Genomic DNA, 13,560 nt, shown 5'->3' with positions numbered 1-13,560 from the left:
CATTGGTTTTTCCGGTAAGGATATTTTCATTTTATTGAAATAAAATTCACTCAGATTAAAAATCTGTTTTGAGCAATTGACACATTCAGGTCAATGTAATGTAAATACATTATGAAGCTTAGAGATGTTTAGCATACAGCGTACTGTTTAAATAAAGGTTTCCAAAAATGAATAACCACAATAATCAACAATGATGTTTTCAGTTATTACTGTCATCATGAAACCTAGCTGGACTTGCATAAGAAGTATAATTCAACACCATTGGTGCTACTGCCACTATCTTTACTACATCTACTGATAATATTGGCTAACATTATTATTGTTTGACAAAAAATAATATCTCAGCATAGGCTTTTTCTGCAGCATCCCGTGGTCTTCCTCATCTTCTGTGAAATGTGGTCGAAAGCTCCTGAAAGAAGTTTCCTTAAGATTTATCTGTCAAACAACTTTTTCTAAGGTCAATAAAAACTTTCATGCTCAATATTGTTATTATTGTTGCTGCTGCTGTTTCTGTGGGATCTCATTATTATTCTTATATGACCTTTGAGTTTAATTAATATCTGTACCAAAGGAACCTGAAAGGCATTTTAAAAACTGATCTTCTATTAATCAAAAATAAAAATCGAGCCAAATTAGTGTAGTTGTTGTTTTACATGTATTGGTTCATGTTGTTCGTATTTCATATTTTAAAAGTCAGTGTTTTTTTTAGCTTTATTATTATTTGCATGAAAGTTGTTAGTTGTTGGTAGTCTGCGCAGTTTGTCATCAAAACGTTTCACCGGTGGCTTTTACATTGAAAAGCGCACAGGAAGTGGCTGTTGTTGCTGGGAACGTGACGCAGTTACGCTGCCGTCAAGACTTTTGTTTTCATTTCTTCACGTGAAACTGAACTGATGTTGTTATAGTGATTAGATCAAAGTAACATGGCAGGCTTAGAGGTGTTATATGCCTGCGTCAGTGGCAGTATTAGCTGTCCTCAGGACGCCGTTGTGTGTTTCGTTCACTGGGAAATGATAAAGAGTGGATACAGGTGTATCGGATCTGGAGATGAGGTAAGTTAAATGAGCTAACATCAGCTAAAACAATCTAACGTTATGTTAACGCTAACAGCCTCAACAACAACATCTGATGTGATGTCTTGTAGGAACAACGTTAGCTATACCAAACTCCGTTCAAAACTCAGCCGTTTAACGCAACCTTGATCGTTAGCCATCATCGCAAAACCTATTTATTTGGGGGAAATTTGTGTATTGACGATTTATGAATAAATTCTAATAACTTTGACAACCGTTTCCACCGCTCGCAGTGTGTAATTTATGATGTAATTCATATGAAAAGGGTCATAGGATTAACAGAAGCTGAACTAGATTTTCAGCCAAATACCTGCTGATTTGTGAATTCGTTATACACCGAATTGAAGAATGGCTCTTACATGTTCAGGTTAAGATTGTGGTTCTGTTTTTACCGATGTTAATGACCTGTGTTTTTTAGGCAGAAACTAAACTGTCAGTTTTTCAATGGAATTCTGTCCTCGCTAATTTGCCGTCTGCTCAGTTTACATTAGCGTTAGCTTCCTAAATGAGGATTACCTGCTGTATGTAACTGACGTTATAGCGAACTGTAATAGTTTGGCAAACATTTTTTAGCTTTGTTTTAACGAGCCGTCGTGTTTGATGCAGAAACAACCAGCAGTTGTTTTATAATAGAGATATTATGACGAGCTCTAAAAACTGTCATGTCATCTGTAGCTAGCTAACCTGGTGTTGTGCTACTTGGGGCCAGCCATACTAAAACACCACATTGGTTTTGTTATGGGCAAATTCTGATGAGTTTGTCCTGACATTGTTATTAGGCACTCTCACTGTCCTCTAACCCCAGCCATTTCCCCTCTCTTTATCCCTGTTTCTTTGGCTGCTTTTCTGTCTCTCTGCCACCTCCAGCCCCGCAGCAGTGATAAGAAGTCAGAGCTGCTGCCTGCTGACTGGAGCAACAACAAGGAATTGTACAGTCTAAGATATAAAGCCATCGACAGCGAAACCCAGTTGCTGCTCAAAGCCATCGCTGTCGACTCCACCTTGATCTTCAATCTGATGGTAGGCACAGCTGACAGACGTATAGGGAAATGTGCCCAATGTGAGCTCCACCGACTTATAGATGTGTTGTGAAGGCCAAGTAGGTTGATGTTCTTGGTTTGCTTAATGTTGGAGGAGACTATGCACCCGGCACAGACAACCAGCTTAAACTATTGAATGATGAGACAAATCGGAAAGAAAATGCACACAGCAGCAAATGCTTCCTCATAATGTACATTATTCCTGTAGGGTTCACCAAAAAGTCAGTTATCAGGAGGCACATGCAGGTGCTGGGTAACAATTATCTGCACAAAACTACATAAACCTAGGGAGGAAGACCATTTGTGGTTAAAACATTGTGGAAAAGAAGAATTGGGACTCTTCAAAGCATTGACCTAGGACCAGGGTGCTTTTTTTCTCCCCTGTGTTACAAACTGTCTATAGTAAGTAAAACATCCACATCTCAATTAGCTGAACGCTGGAGGATTTAGTGCACATCCCCTGCCGTCAGATCTACATTTGTTGAAATGTGATATGACCACAAAGCTGTTTACTGGTTTTCTTGCGGTTCAACATTATTCTTGACTTGTGGAGCTTTCTTTGTTGGGAGTTCTGCATTGCCTGATTTGAGATGTTAGTATACGCTAATGCTTACCTGGAAATGGTTCTCTACTTGTAGGTGTTGTACATTGTAAATACCCGTGTAAACCCGTATTACCTGTATGTTTGACCTTTTTTGGTTGAAAGTTTTAAGTCTGTTGATAAACAAATGTATAACATGTGTTGATCTTTTGCTTGTGTGTTTCTGTCTTGTTAATGCATATACTCTGTGTGTGTTTGTGTGTGAAGAACTCCAGCACACAGCAGGTGTCAGACTTGACGGTGAACATCAGCGACCACGTGGATGCTGACCAGCTGTGCACATTTGACAGGTCGGTGTGTGATTATTTGTTTTTTTCATAATGGTTTTGGGACTCATTTATGATCACCATCTACAGGGATCAGCTTAGTAAGAAGTGGCCTGTGCTCTGTTAAGAAACGTTGCCAAAGACAGGGTAGGCTGCATCAAACTGAATGTTTTGAAGAGCAAAATTATTGTTATTTTAGTCACCATATGTTACATTTTTATGTTTTATTCTGATGGCTCCATGCCGCTATGGATGGCAATGTCGGTCGTTCAGTCGGTCCATATTGAAATATCTCAGTAACTATTGCCATGAAGTTTTGTACAGACATTAATAGTTCTCTGGAGGATGAATCCTGCTGACTTTGGTGATCCTCTGACTTTTCCTCTGAGGTTGACATTTTTATTTTTTTTTTAGGTAAATGTCCAAACAACTATTGGATGGATTGGCATTAAATTTGGAACAGCTATTGAGGAATCCTAATGACTTTAGTGCTCGCCTGGCTTCTCCTCTAGCGCCACCATGAGGTTCACACTTGTGGTATTTTGTTGGATGGATTCACATGAAATTTGGTTCCCCTCAGGATGAACTGTAATAACTTTGGTGACCCTCTGACTTTTCATCCAGCGCCATCATCAGGTCAAAACCTTAATGTGTCCAATACTTTGGTTTATGACCAAATAACTGCAAAACTAATGACATTCCCATCCGCCTCAGCTGTACACAGCTGTGTTTTGTGCTAATTCCCAAATGTTAGCATGCTGACAGGCTAAACTAAGGTGACCATGGTAAATTTTATACAAGCAAAAAAATCAGCATGTTAGCATTGTCATTGCGAGCATGATAGCATGATGACGTTAGCATTTAGCTCAAAGCAAGCACCGCTGTGACCAAGTACAGCCTCACAGAGCTGCTAGCATGGCTGTAGACTCTTAGTCTTGTGTATACCACCACTGGGGGGTGCCAAAGTAAAAAATATTCAAATTCTACTCATGCTGGCTTTAAAGAGTGACGACCCACTTGTTCTTTCCTGCACCGCACACTTCACAGGGTACAAAAAATACAATCGAACAGGAGGAAAAAGCTACAGTGTAAAGGGAGGATTATCACCACCTGCTCTCACTCTCATGACTTTATACTTTTGGTGGTGCCAATTTAAAAACTGATTATAAAGAGTTGTGCTAGAATTAGACACTACGCAACATCCAGTGATGTTCACCTACTTTTGGATTTCCGTCCCCCTAAAAAAAGACAAGATGTAGTTATCAGGTAACAACATCAGAAAATATGCTTTTGTCTTTCTGACCCATGTACGTTCTGATCAAGTTTGTTTTTTGGCATTTTGATTAGGATGCTTGCTATTATTATTATTATGTAATTAATTATTATTGTTATTCTATGAACAGCCAATATGGTTGATGGTTGAGTTGATGCCTGTTGGTTTTTCTTGATGGAGTGCTTGTAGTTAAATATTTTCCATAACAGGATGCTCCATCACCAACTATCAGAAAGTACAGGACACTTGTACCAAAGATCCAACTGTACAAAACAACACAGCGTAAAAAGAAGCGTAGTCAACTTTATTTTGATGAATTAAGTTAAAAGCAAGCTTCTTTTTTTTTTTTTGCAGTGTGTTCAAGGATACAGACAGTTTGTCAGAGAAGGTGAAGACTCAGCTGCTGCCCTCCCAGGACATACCGATAGGACAGAGGGCAGAGAAGAAGACTCGGAGGGAGGAGGAGGAGGAGCAGAGACGAAGAGGAGAGGACAGCGACCCCCTCCGCATCCCCGACAGACATCCTCGCCAGGGAACGCAGCCACACTGGTTGGTTATGACAGGAAGCTGTCTGCCTCTCTCTGTCTCTGTCTTCATGCCAAAAATATTACATTCCAAATTAACTTTACGCAGAAAGTATTTTTATGTGTAAATATCTTCTAAAAGCAACAAGTTATTTATATGGACGTATTTCGTCCCAATTGGACTGATGTTTAATTTGGTCGGTATTGTCCAATTTTAGAGCAGTAAATTTGCTGTTTTCTCATGTGCATTTTAATCAGAGGTACAAATAAAAGACTGTTAAAAATTTTAAAATAGGGAACTAAAGCATGTCTGGATTTAGGCATTTTCAGACTCACTTACACCGAAATATTCCATGCGTACAATCCACCAAGCAGCACTTAAACGCCATACTGTCCTAACTGGTTTGCCTGTTCACTCCATCGTCTTTGAGGAAACTACAGTGTAGAATATTTGTGGGAACCAGGTCATGTTTGTGTTTCACATTAATAGAAAGAAGCAGACAACAGCACGAGGCGAGGTCATATAGAGCCTTAATGGTAGGGTTGTTCTTTTTTTTTGTGGAAGCTCTTAAATCTACTGGCATAAACCCAAGGCCTCAAATAGTCTTCATTATGTTCAGAAACAGTCTCTTTTTCATTTTTTCGTTTTAATTACAGTATCAAAAATAGTGTTGTGCTTTTCCAGGATAAAATCCCCTCGTTTATGCAGACTTATGTGACATTGATCTACTGGTTTCCATTTTCTGCGTGCATTATTGTGCTAAAACTGTCATTAAATCTAATAAGTTAGTTCAACCTTCTGAAAAGTGTAGACTTGATTGTCTGACCGAGTGACTTAGAGAGAGTTTGTTTGCATCCTGAAGAGGTCGATAAACCAATCGACATTAATCTGCAACTATTTTCATAATCAAATACTTTGGATACAGAACACTGAGCCGCTAGCATGGCTGTAGACTCTTAGTCCTGATTGTCTGCATGTTTTCTTAAAAACAATTAATCGATTATTAAATTGTTGAGATAAATGTTCTAGAATGAAGAGAAAATATATGTACCAGGATGCATGAGAAAAATATATGGTCCGTAGTTTTGACATCATTTTCACATTTGGGTTTTTTTTTGTATTTTCACCTTTTTTGGACAGTTGATGGACAGGAAACAAGGGGAGGGGAGGGGTATTACATGCAACAAAGGTTTCCAGCTGGCTAATCAAATAATTGACCAATCGTCTCAGATCTACACTGAATATCTTTGGGTTTTGGACTGTCGCTCACAAAACAAACTATGTGAAGAAAGAAATTGTGATGGGCAGTTTTCTGACACTTTATAGTAACTGTTTCAAAGATTAATCAAGGAAACAATCGGTAGATTAATCAATCATTAGTTGCAGCCCGACTCCTAATTAAACAAATAAGGATTGTTTGGATAAGACTGAAATTATGTTTTTGGGTGAATTGTTGCTTTAAAATATCATGTGATTAAGTGTGACGACCTCTGTGACAGACAAGGACACAACAAACACATGAAGGATTTGACTTTAAAATAGGCTCCTGTGTGTAACCACACACACACACACACACACACACACACACACACACACCCCTGGGTGTGCTGAGTTTGTGCGGTGTAGAAAGTCTAGACAGAGAAGCTGTTGGTCGACTACAACAGCAGAGTGAATGAGGGCAGAGCTTGTGTGTGTGTGTGTGTGTTTGTGTGTGTGTGAGAGAGAGAGAGAGAGAGATTCAATCACTCTGCTTTTCAGTCCTCGTCCTTTCAGTCCTTTCAGTCCTTTCAGTCCCCCCCCCTTAGCTGTGACCCGATCAGATGAGATGCGAGGCGATGTCAGCACTCTATCGACCTCGCTGCTGTCGCCTCCGTGTCCCCAGAGAGACAGAGAGGGAGGGGGAGGGAGGGAGAGGGAGGGAGAGAGGGGGAGGAGGTAAGGATGAAATGAAGTAAACCAAAATCTGAGAGAGAGAGAAGAAAAAGACGTAAGGGGAGAGAAAATTAGAAAAACAGATAAGAGACAGAAAGAGGGAAAGAGTTGCAGAGACGAGGAATGATGAATGAGAAAGCAAAAACTGAGTCAGAGCTGCAGAAAGTGTTGGAAACAGGCAAGAGAGGCCGGGAGGAGGAGGAGGAGGAGGAGGAGGAGGAGGAGGTCGGAAAGATGAGAGTGGAGGGAGAATTGGAAAGCTTAGAAAAGATGGAGAGACAGAGGCGATGAAGAAGAACACCTGAAGGCTGAATGGATAATTCAAAAACACACAAAAGATCTTTGTGTCCACCAGAAAGCAGACTCAAGCCTGTCTGTGTGATTCACTTTGAATAATTATTATTACTAATGGGATAACTGGGATTAAGTAATGTACAATGTTGAGCTTTAGGATTAGGTTTATAATAAATTAAACTTCAGTGATCTGTGTGGGGATTTTGGGTCACTACATCAGCAAAGAGTGTAAGACGGACGACAGGAGGGGCTGCCGGTAACGATTGTATCTTCATTAATGATTCATCTTTTCCTCGATTTGAATCGTGCGGTCAATAAAATGTCAGACCAACAGTCCGAAGATATTCGGTTTATTATCACATAAAACAAAGAAAAACAGCAAATCCTCACATTTGAGAAGCTGGAACCAGAGGACGTTCAGCATTTTTGACTTAATCAATTATCAAAATAGTTGCCAAAGTATTCGATTTATTAACTAATCGTTTCAGCTCTACAAAGAATTAAATTGATGTTTTTGGATTCTCCTTCGTTTAATGGCGGGCCGCAAACCTGCATGAAAGGCGCATGTCGCCACCTACTGTACTGAAGTGTGTGACATCACGACTTCATGAAGAGTTTATAATGTGGATATTAGACCTGTTTCCTCAAGATACTGAAATAAAGCCCTCTCTATCTCCCCTTTGATAACAAATACCAACCCTTCCACTTCCTCTTACCCTAGCCTTAAATCTTTCGCTTTCAACATTATGCTTTTAACACCCTAACACTACATGCTCTGCATTTTCTGTGCAGTTACAAACCTCACAGTTTCTTTCTTGTTCATAAAGTGTTGCATTAAGTCCTGCAGGTCCTAACCTTAGTCTTGAAAAAATTAGAGCTTCCTGCTTCTATAATTTTTAATTCCAATTCCAATTTTCAATTAAGAAACATCAACAAACTACATTTTCTTATCTTTTCCAACAGCTACAACAAATACATTTTTTTTGTGTCTTCTCGACTTGACTATTGCAAATAAAATCTGGATTCTTGTCGAATTTTAATTTGTTTAAAAATCTGCCATGACTCCACAGCATTCCCATTAGGGCTGCACAATTAATCGAAATATTATCGAAATCGCAACATGGCCAAGTGCCATATCCAAATCGCAGAAGCTGCAATTTTTTGATAAAAGGTAAAATGTGAGACAAACATCATTATAATGAAGTACTGTAGTGCTGCAGAGATGCCTCGGCCTACAAATCTTGTTCTCCAGATGTAAGAAAACATGTTTGTTTGGTACAGACCCCAACAAATGTCACATCATCATGATTTTAATGATCATTCCCACTAATCGTGAATCATATCGCAATCATAATATCTGTCAAAATAATCGCAATATGATTACCATATCGTGCAGCCCTAGTTCCCATATTACTTATTGTTGGGCTAGAAAATGTCATAAAACAGCGAAAAATGCTCATCAAATCTTCCCAGAGCGTCTTCAGAGTCTTTAAATTGCTTGTTTTGTCCGATCGACAATACAAACCCAAAGATATTCAGTTTGCAATGATAAGAAATAGAGAAAAACAGCAAATATTCACATTTGAGAAACTTAAAATAGTAATAGCAGTAACGATTTTGCTTTATAAATAACTTAAATGAGTTTATTAATTTTCTGTTCATCAAGTAATCGATTAAATAACACGTTTTTTTTCAGCATGTATCCACTGCTTTTGATGTTATCAGATCTATAGACGGAAGTGGGTTTGTGTACTTTAGAGAGGGTTAATGTGTGTTGTTACTTCATTTTAAAGTTTACAGATGTGTGTGTGTGTGTGTGTGTGTTTCAGGCCCGGTCCCATGCTTCCTCCGTTTGCAGCTGGAGGAGCAGATCTGGATCCCTTTGGGTGAGTCGGTCTCTCTCCCTCATAATAAACCCTACAAATGATTTTCAGACATTCGTATTTAAGCGTCAGTGTGTGGTTTTGTTCTAATCTGGGATTTTGGGGATGAACAGTCAGTGAACGCAGTAACAGACAGACAGCAGAGGATTACTGCCGCTCGTCCAGACGCCCTCTGCCAGCTGAATGCGAAGCTCTGGCCACAAAAATCTGAACTTCAGGATGCACACTGTAGAGAAAATACCAAACCAAAGCAACGGAGTAGCACAGCCCGAGTCTGTGTTTAGTCTTAACATTGATTTTACATCAGCTTGAGCTTTTTTTATTACCCCTCCCTATTGAAGTGTCCTGCACTAGGTTACTTTTTAAATCAAGACGGTCAAGGTCACAAAGACTGCTATTTATTCAGCTTATCACAATAAGTACATTTAAATAGAACAACACCTTAGTTTTCTTATACAAGTAAATGAACAAATTATGTTTTTAATTTGATCACATATGGCATCAGGTGGTTTTTAGCCCCCGCGTCATCCATTATAGTCATGGAACATCCTTTTTACTGGTTTGAACGTCTGACGAATATCAGTGTCGTAAATAAAACACCCATTAAACTTTTGAAAGATAAAAAAACACATTTCCTCCTCATGTATCCTCCCTCTCCTTCACCCTTCTCTGCCCCCCCCCGCCAGGTCTCGCGGTGGGGGCGGGATGATTGTCGACCCGTTGAGGTCGGGGTATCCTCGCTCTGGTTTTGACCCATCTGGCGGCATACCAGACATTCTGCCTCCCGGAGCTGTTCCCCCGGGGGCTCGCTTCGACCCGTTTGGACCAGTCGGACGACGCAGACCAGGGTGAGACACACACACACACACACACACACACACACACACACACACTTGGCAGCAGAGTGACTCCAGTGTAAGTGACAGAGGACAAAATCCACAGTCCTCTTTCTGTATAAAAATGTATTCTTGTGTTTTAGACAAATTAAGTGGGTTTCTTTTCAAAGTTATGATCATTTTAGTGCGAAATGTGTTTCCATGCCTCTACCTGGGCAAATCACAGACACACCTGCACTTGATGCAGTATCCTGCTTGACCACATGTTTTTGATGCAACCTGTTTACAGTTGCTGTTAGTTGAATTTTGTTCTGTATAACTGAGATACATTAACGTCCTAAGTGAGCTAACCTTCGCTCCGTTTGGTTCAGCAAACAAAGCTAACCTCGGCTCATTTTTTATGGGACGGGAGTGATTTGCTTCTCAAGGCATTGCAGTCCACCGCCTGTGATGCACATCACAGCGCCTGTTGTTTTCTATGTAAATACCCCACACACCTGTGGCGTCCTGACACACGTTAACTCTCCTGAAAAGCACAAATTTTATCACATAACCATGACTTGTTTTGTCTGTATGGTGCGTTTGATGTGTGCTACATGCATCGGTAAAGATAGATAGTTTATTTGTCCTCAAGGAGGAAATTCTTTTCTACTGTGCATACAAACTTTACACAATACTTGATTACAAGGACACTTAATTACAGGGGGTCACACAACGCACATGGATAGACACTCTACACACCTCAGACTGGATTCCTATTAATTAAATCTTGTATAGCTGCAGGAACAAAGCTCTTGCCAAAACGAGCCTTTCTGCACAGTGGTAGTCTATACCTGCGTCCAGAGGGGAGGGGGGTGAAGTGCTGAGATGTTATGGTTTGTTTTTAAATGACACAACGCTGCGCTATGCGGTCAGTGGAGTTTCACTACCAGCCATCTTCCAATTAGACGGAGAGAAGGCGTCAAGAAAGAGGCACAGCAGAGACAACAAGCACTTTTTAAGTTTGCAGGCGTGGCGACTCTGGAAGATACGCACTTGATTTGACTAACGCAGACTGCTGAAGACTCATCTAAATTTGAGTGGATTTTGCCCCGCATCACTTACATCGGAGTCACATTAGCGATAGACCCCTTCACAGCCAGTATGAACAGGAGTGATGATTTTACACAATTTATTTATTAATCAGTCAATTATTTTGTTTTACTCTTTATCACTTGCTGGTTCAGACTCCGTAAATGTGACAATTTAATGCACTTCTCTGTTTTATATATTATAGTGTTGTTTTGTTTTTACACTTTTCTACACTAAACCAGAAATTTATTAAGCATGAAAAGTGAAGAACAGATAAATTAAAAACGACAGTTATTAGTATTAGGTACTCTTAATGTAGCAATCAAGTTCTTTTTGGCCCCGATCCTTTAATATTGAGTATCTCAGAGACCGATCCGATTGATTAAATGTGTATCTGACACATTGAGATTACGTGCAGCCACCTTATTTTTCACAAGCTTCTTCAGTTCAGTAAAGAAAGGATCAGGTTTTTATTCGATTTGTATCTGATACCTCTCGTTTAAAATATGCCCAGATCGACTCGGGACATCTCTGCTCTCCTTTAAGTTTGTCTGTTTTACTTTATCAAAACATAAGATTTAATGAAAAGGAATCATCAGTTGCAGCCCAAGTTAAATTGTGCATCAGTGTCCATGTGGGAACAGCTCTTTACAGCAGACTGTCCATGGCTTGTGCTATTAAAAAGAGACTGAATGGATCTTCTTTGTGTATTTGGATAGCTGGAGGAAGTGTCTAATGGGATAGCTGTCCCAGTTCTGTACTGGTGTTTTTGGCTTCTTTATGGACACGTACTGGTGCTTCCTTTCCATTGAAAACAGCGAGAGAAGAAAATATGCTGACAGTGCCATTTGTCTGTGTTTTTTAGGCCGGACCCAGACCACATGCCCCCGCCTGGCTATGATGACATGTTCATGTAGTACCCAGCAGTGTTTCCTGGTTTTCTACTTCCTGTTTGCTACATCTTGTCCTCTAGCCAATAGGAGCCAGGGGGAAAGTTCTCATCTTCACCTCCTCGAGGGTTTGGTTTGATCTGGTTTAGTGGCCCAAAAATAAAATGTTTTGCCTTTTTATTTTCTCCTGTTTTTGAGAAAGAGGGTTTGTTTTCTAATTGTTCATTTCATATAACTAACGTATAACTCGTACATATATATAACTTACGTAGAAGTGCCCTACTCTTGATGTAAACTTGGTGTTAAATATACATCAGCAAATTAATGGAAGCCACGCTGAGTTCGGTCATTCAGATTGACGTAAAAGATGGTTTTAATGTCAAACAGACATTATGACAAGATGCGCTATTTTGGACTACAAGTTAAAAAAACAAACAGATGGAGACACTCGCACACTGGAATATACTGACTGATGTACTTATTCATCATAAACTCATCTAAAAATCGGGACATTTGTAAGCTTTATTATTATTTTGAAACAGACATATTCTGAAGCAGTGAGTAAACATTTGAACCGCCTGCAGGGAGCATTCGCAGGTCGGGAGGTTGTAATGTAACGGAAAGGTCACGGCGTCCATCAATACAGCAGCTGATGTCTGCATTTGTCATATTAGATTCTGCCTCTTATAGTTCTAATTTATTCATAAAAACGGATAAGTCCTTAAATTTCTTGTATTCCTGTTGTGGATACAAGCTTGAAATATGGTTATTTACAGTTGTTTTTGTTTGGACTGTTGACTAAACAACTTTGTTGATGAAAAATAAATAAATAACAATCTCAGACTTTACATTCTGGTCTGTGTTTTTTCTGGAAACCTGTTGTGATGTTTAAACTCAGTCGGAGGCTGAAATGATTTCAACAATGTTTTAATTCAGTGAAGCAACACTGCGTCACACAGTACTTGAGTATTTCCATTTCACGCTACTTTACACTTCTACTCCACTACATTTCACAGGGAAATATTGTACTTTGTACTATGTGACAGCTGTAGCTACTAGTTAGTCTTCAGATTAAGATTTTTAAAACATATGATAAACTTTTAAAATACATCACATTGTTAAAGAATAAACCTGTTTGCCAAACATTTTGGTTTGTGACCCCTTACAAAATGCAGTGTCTATTTGTCATGTTTCAGATGTATGTTATTGGAGAAAAAGTAAAAAAAAACAAAAAAAACAATTAATACAAAATATTTCACAAAAAAATCAAAGATTAGAGAAAAGTTCAAAAAATAAAAACAGATGTGTGTCAGAACTTAGTTTTTTCTTCTTTCCGCTCCCATTAATCATCTCACGACCCCTCAGATTTATCTGGTGACCCTTTGGAGGGGCCCGACCCCCGGGTTGGGAACCACTGGACTAAACTAGCTAACTGTATATAAAGTAGTTGAAGCTAGCTCCACCTCAAGCAGCTACAACAGTAAAATGATACTTACAATTTAATAGTAACAAAAGTTTATTTATATTAATTTAAGAATGTAATTTATAATAATATAACAGTCACATGGGACATTTTTCTACAGAATGAGTACTTTTACTTTGATACTTGATTTGATAATACGTCTGTACTTTTGCTAAAGTGGGACTTTTAATTGTAATAGAGTATATCTACACTGTTGTGTTGGTACTTGTACTTAAAAAGATCCGAGTACTACTACTTATTTAGGTATTTTTCCAAAGCATTCCCTGCAAAATAACTACTTAATCCTGCTGCTGTCTCATGCACATGTTAACGCTACGAGAGCAGGAAGTGATGTCACCTACAGTCCAGACAAAAATCCTACTTTCTGTGCTCATTCAGTCTATTAAATTAAGG

General features: G+C 39.2%; 1 protein-coding gene across 1 annotated transcript; it reads left to right on the top strand.

Annotated features, from left to right (window-relative positions):
- Positions 1-816: 816 nt before the first annotated feature.
- On the top strand, positions 817-12,532 carry psmf1 (proteasome inhibitor subunit 1). The gene is made up of 7 exons (XM_044184284.1): positions 817-1,052; positions 1,941-2,093; positions 2,922-3,004; positions 4,608-4,802; positions 8,834-8,890; positions 9,574-9,735; positions 11,660-12,532. Exons 1-7 carry the CDS (start codon positions 924-926, stop codon positions 11,709-11,711), a joined length of 831 nt encoding a protein of 276 aa, XP_044040219.1. The 5' UTR covers positions 817-923; the 3' UTR covers positions 11,712-12,532.
- The last annotated feature ends 1,028 nt before the right edge of the window (positions 12,533-13,560 follow it).

The sequence above is a fragment of the Siniperca chuatsi genome, linkage group LG2, assembly GCF_020085105.1.
Source record: "Siniperca chuatsi isolate FFG_IHB_CAS linkage group LG2, ASM2008510v1, whole genome shotgun sequence".
Classification (NCBI taxonomy): domain Eukaryota; kingdom Metazoa; phylum Chordata; class Actinopteri; order Centrarchiformes; family Sinipercidae; genus Siniperca; species Siniperca chuatsi.
The sequence above is the reverse complement of the archived record's forward strand: the minus strand, read 5'-3'. Positions and strand labels throughout refer to the sequence as shown.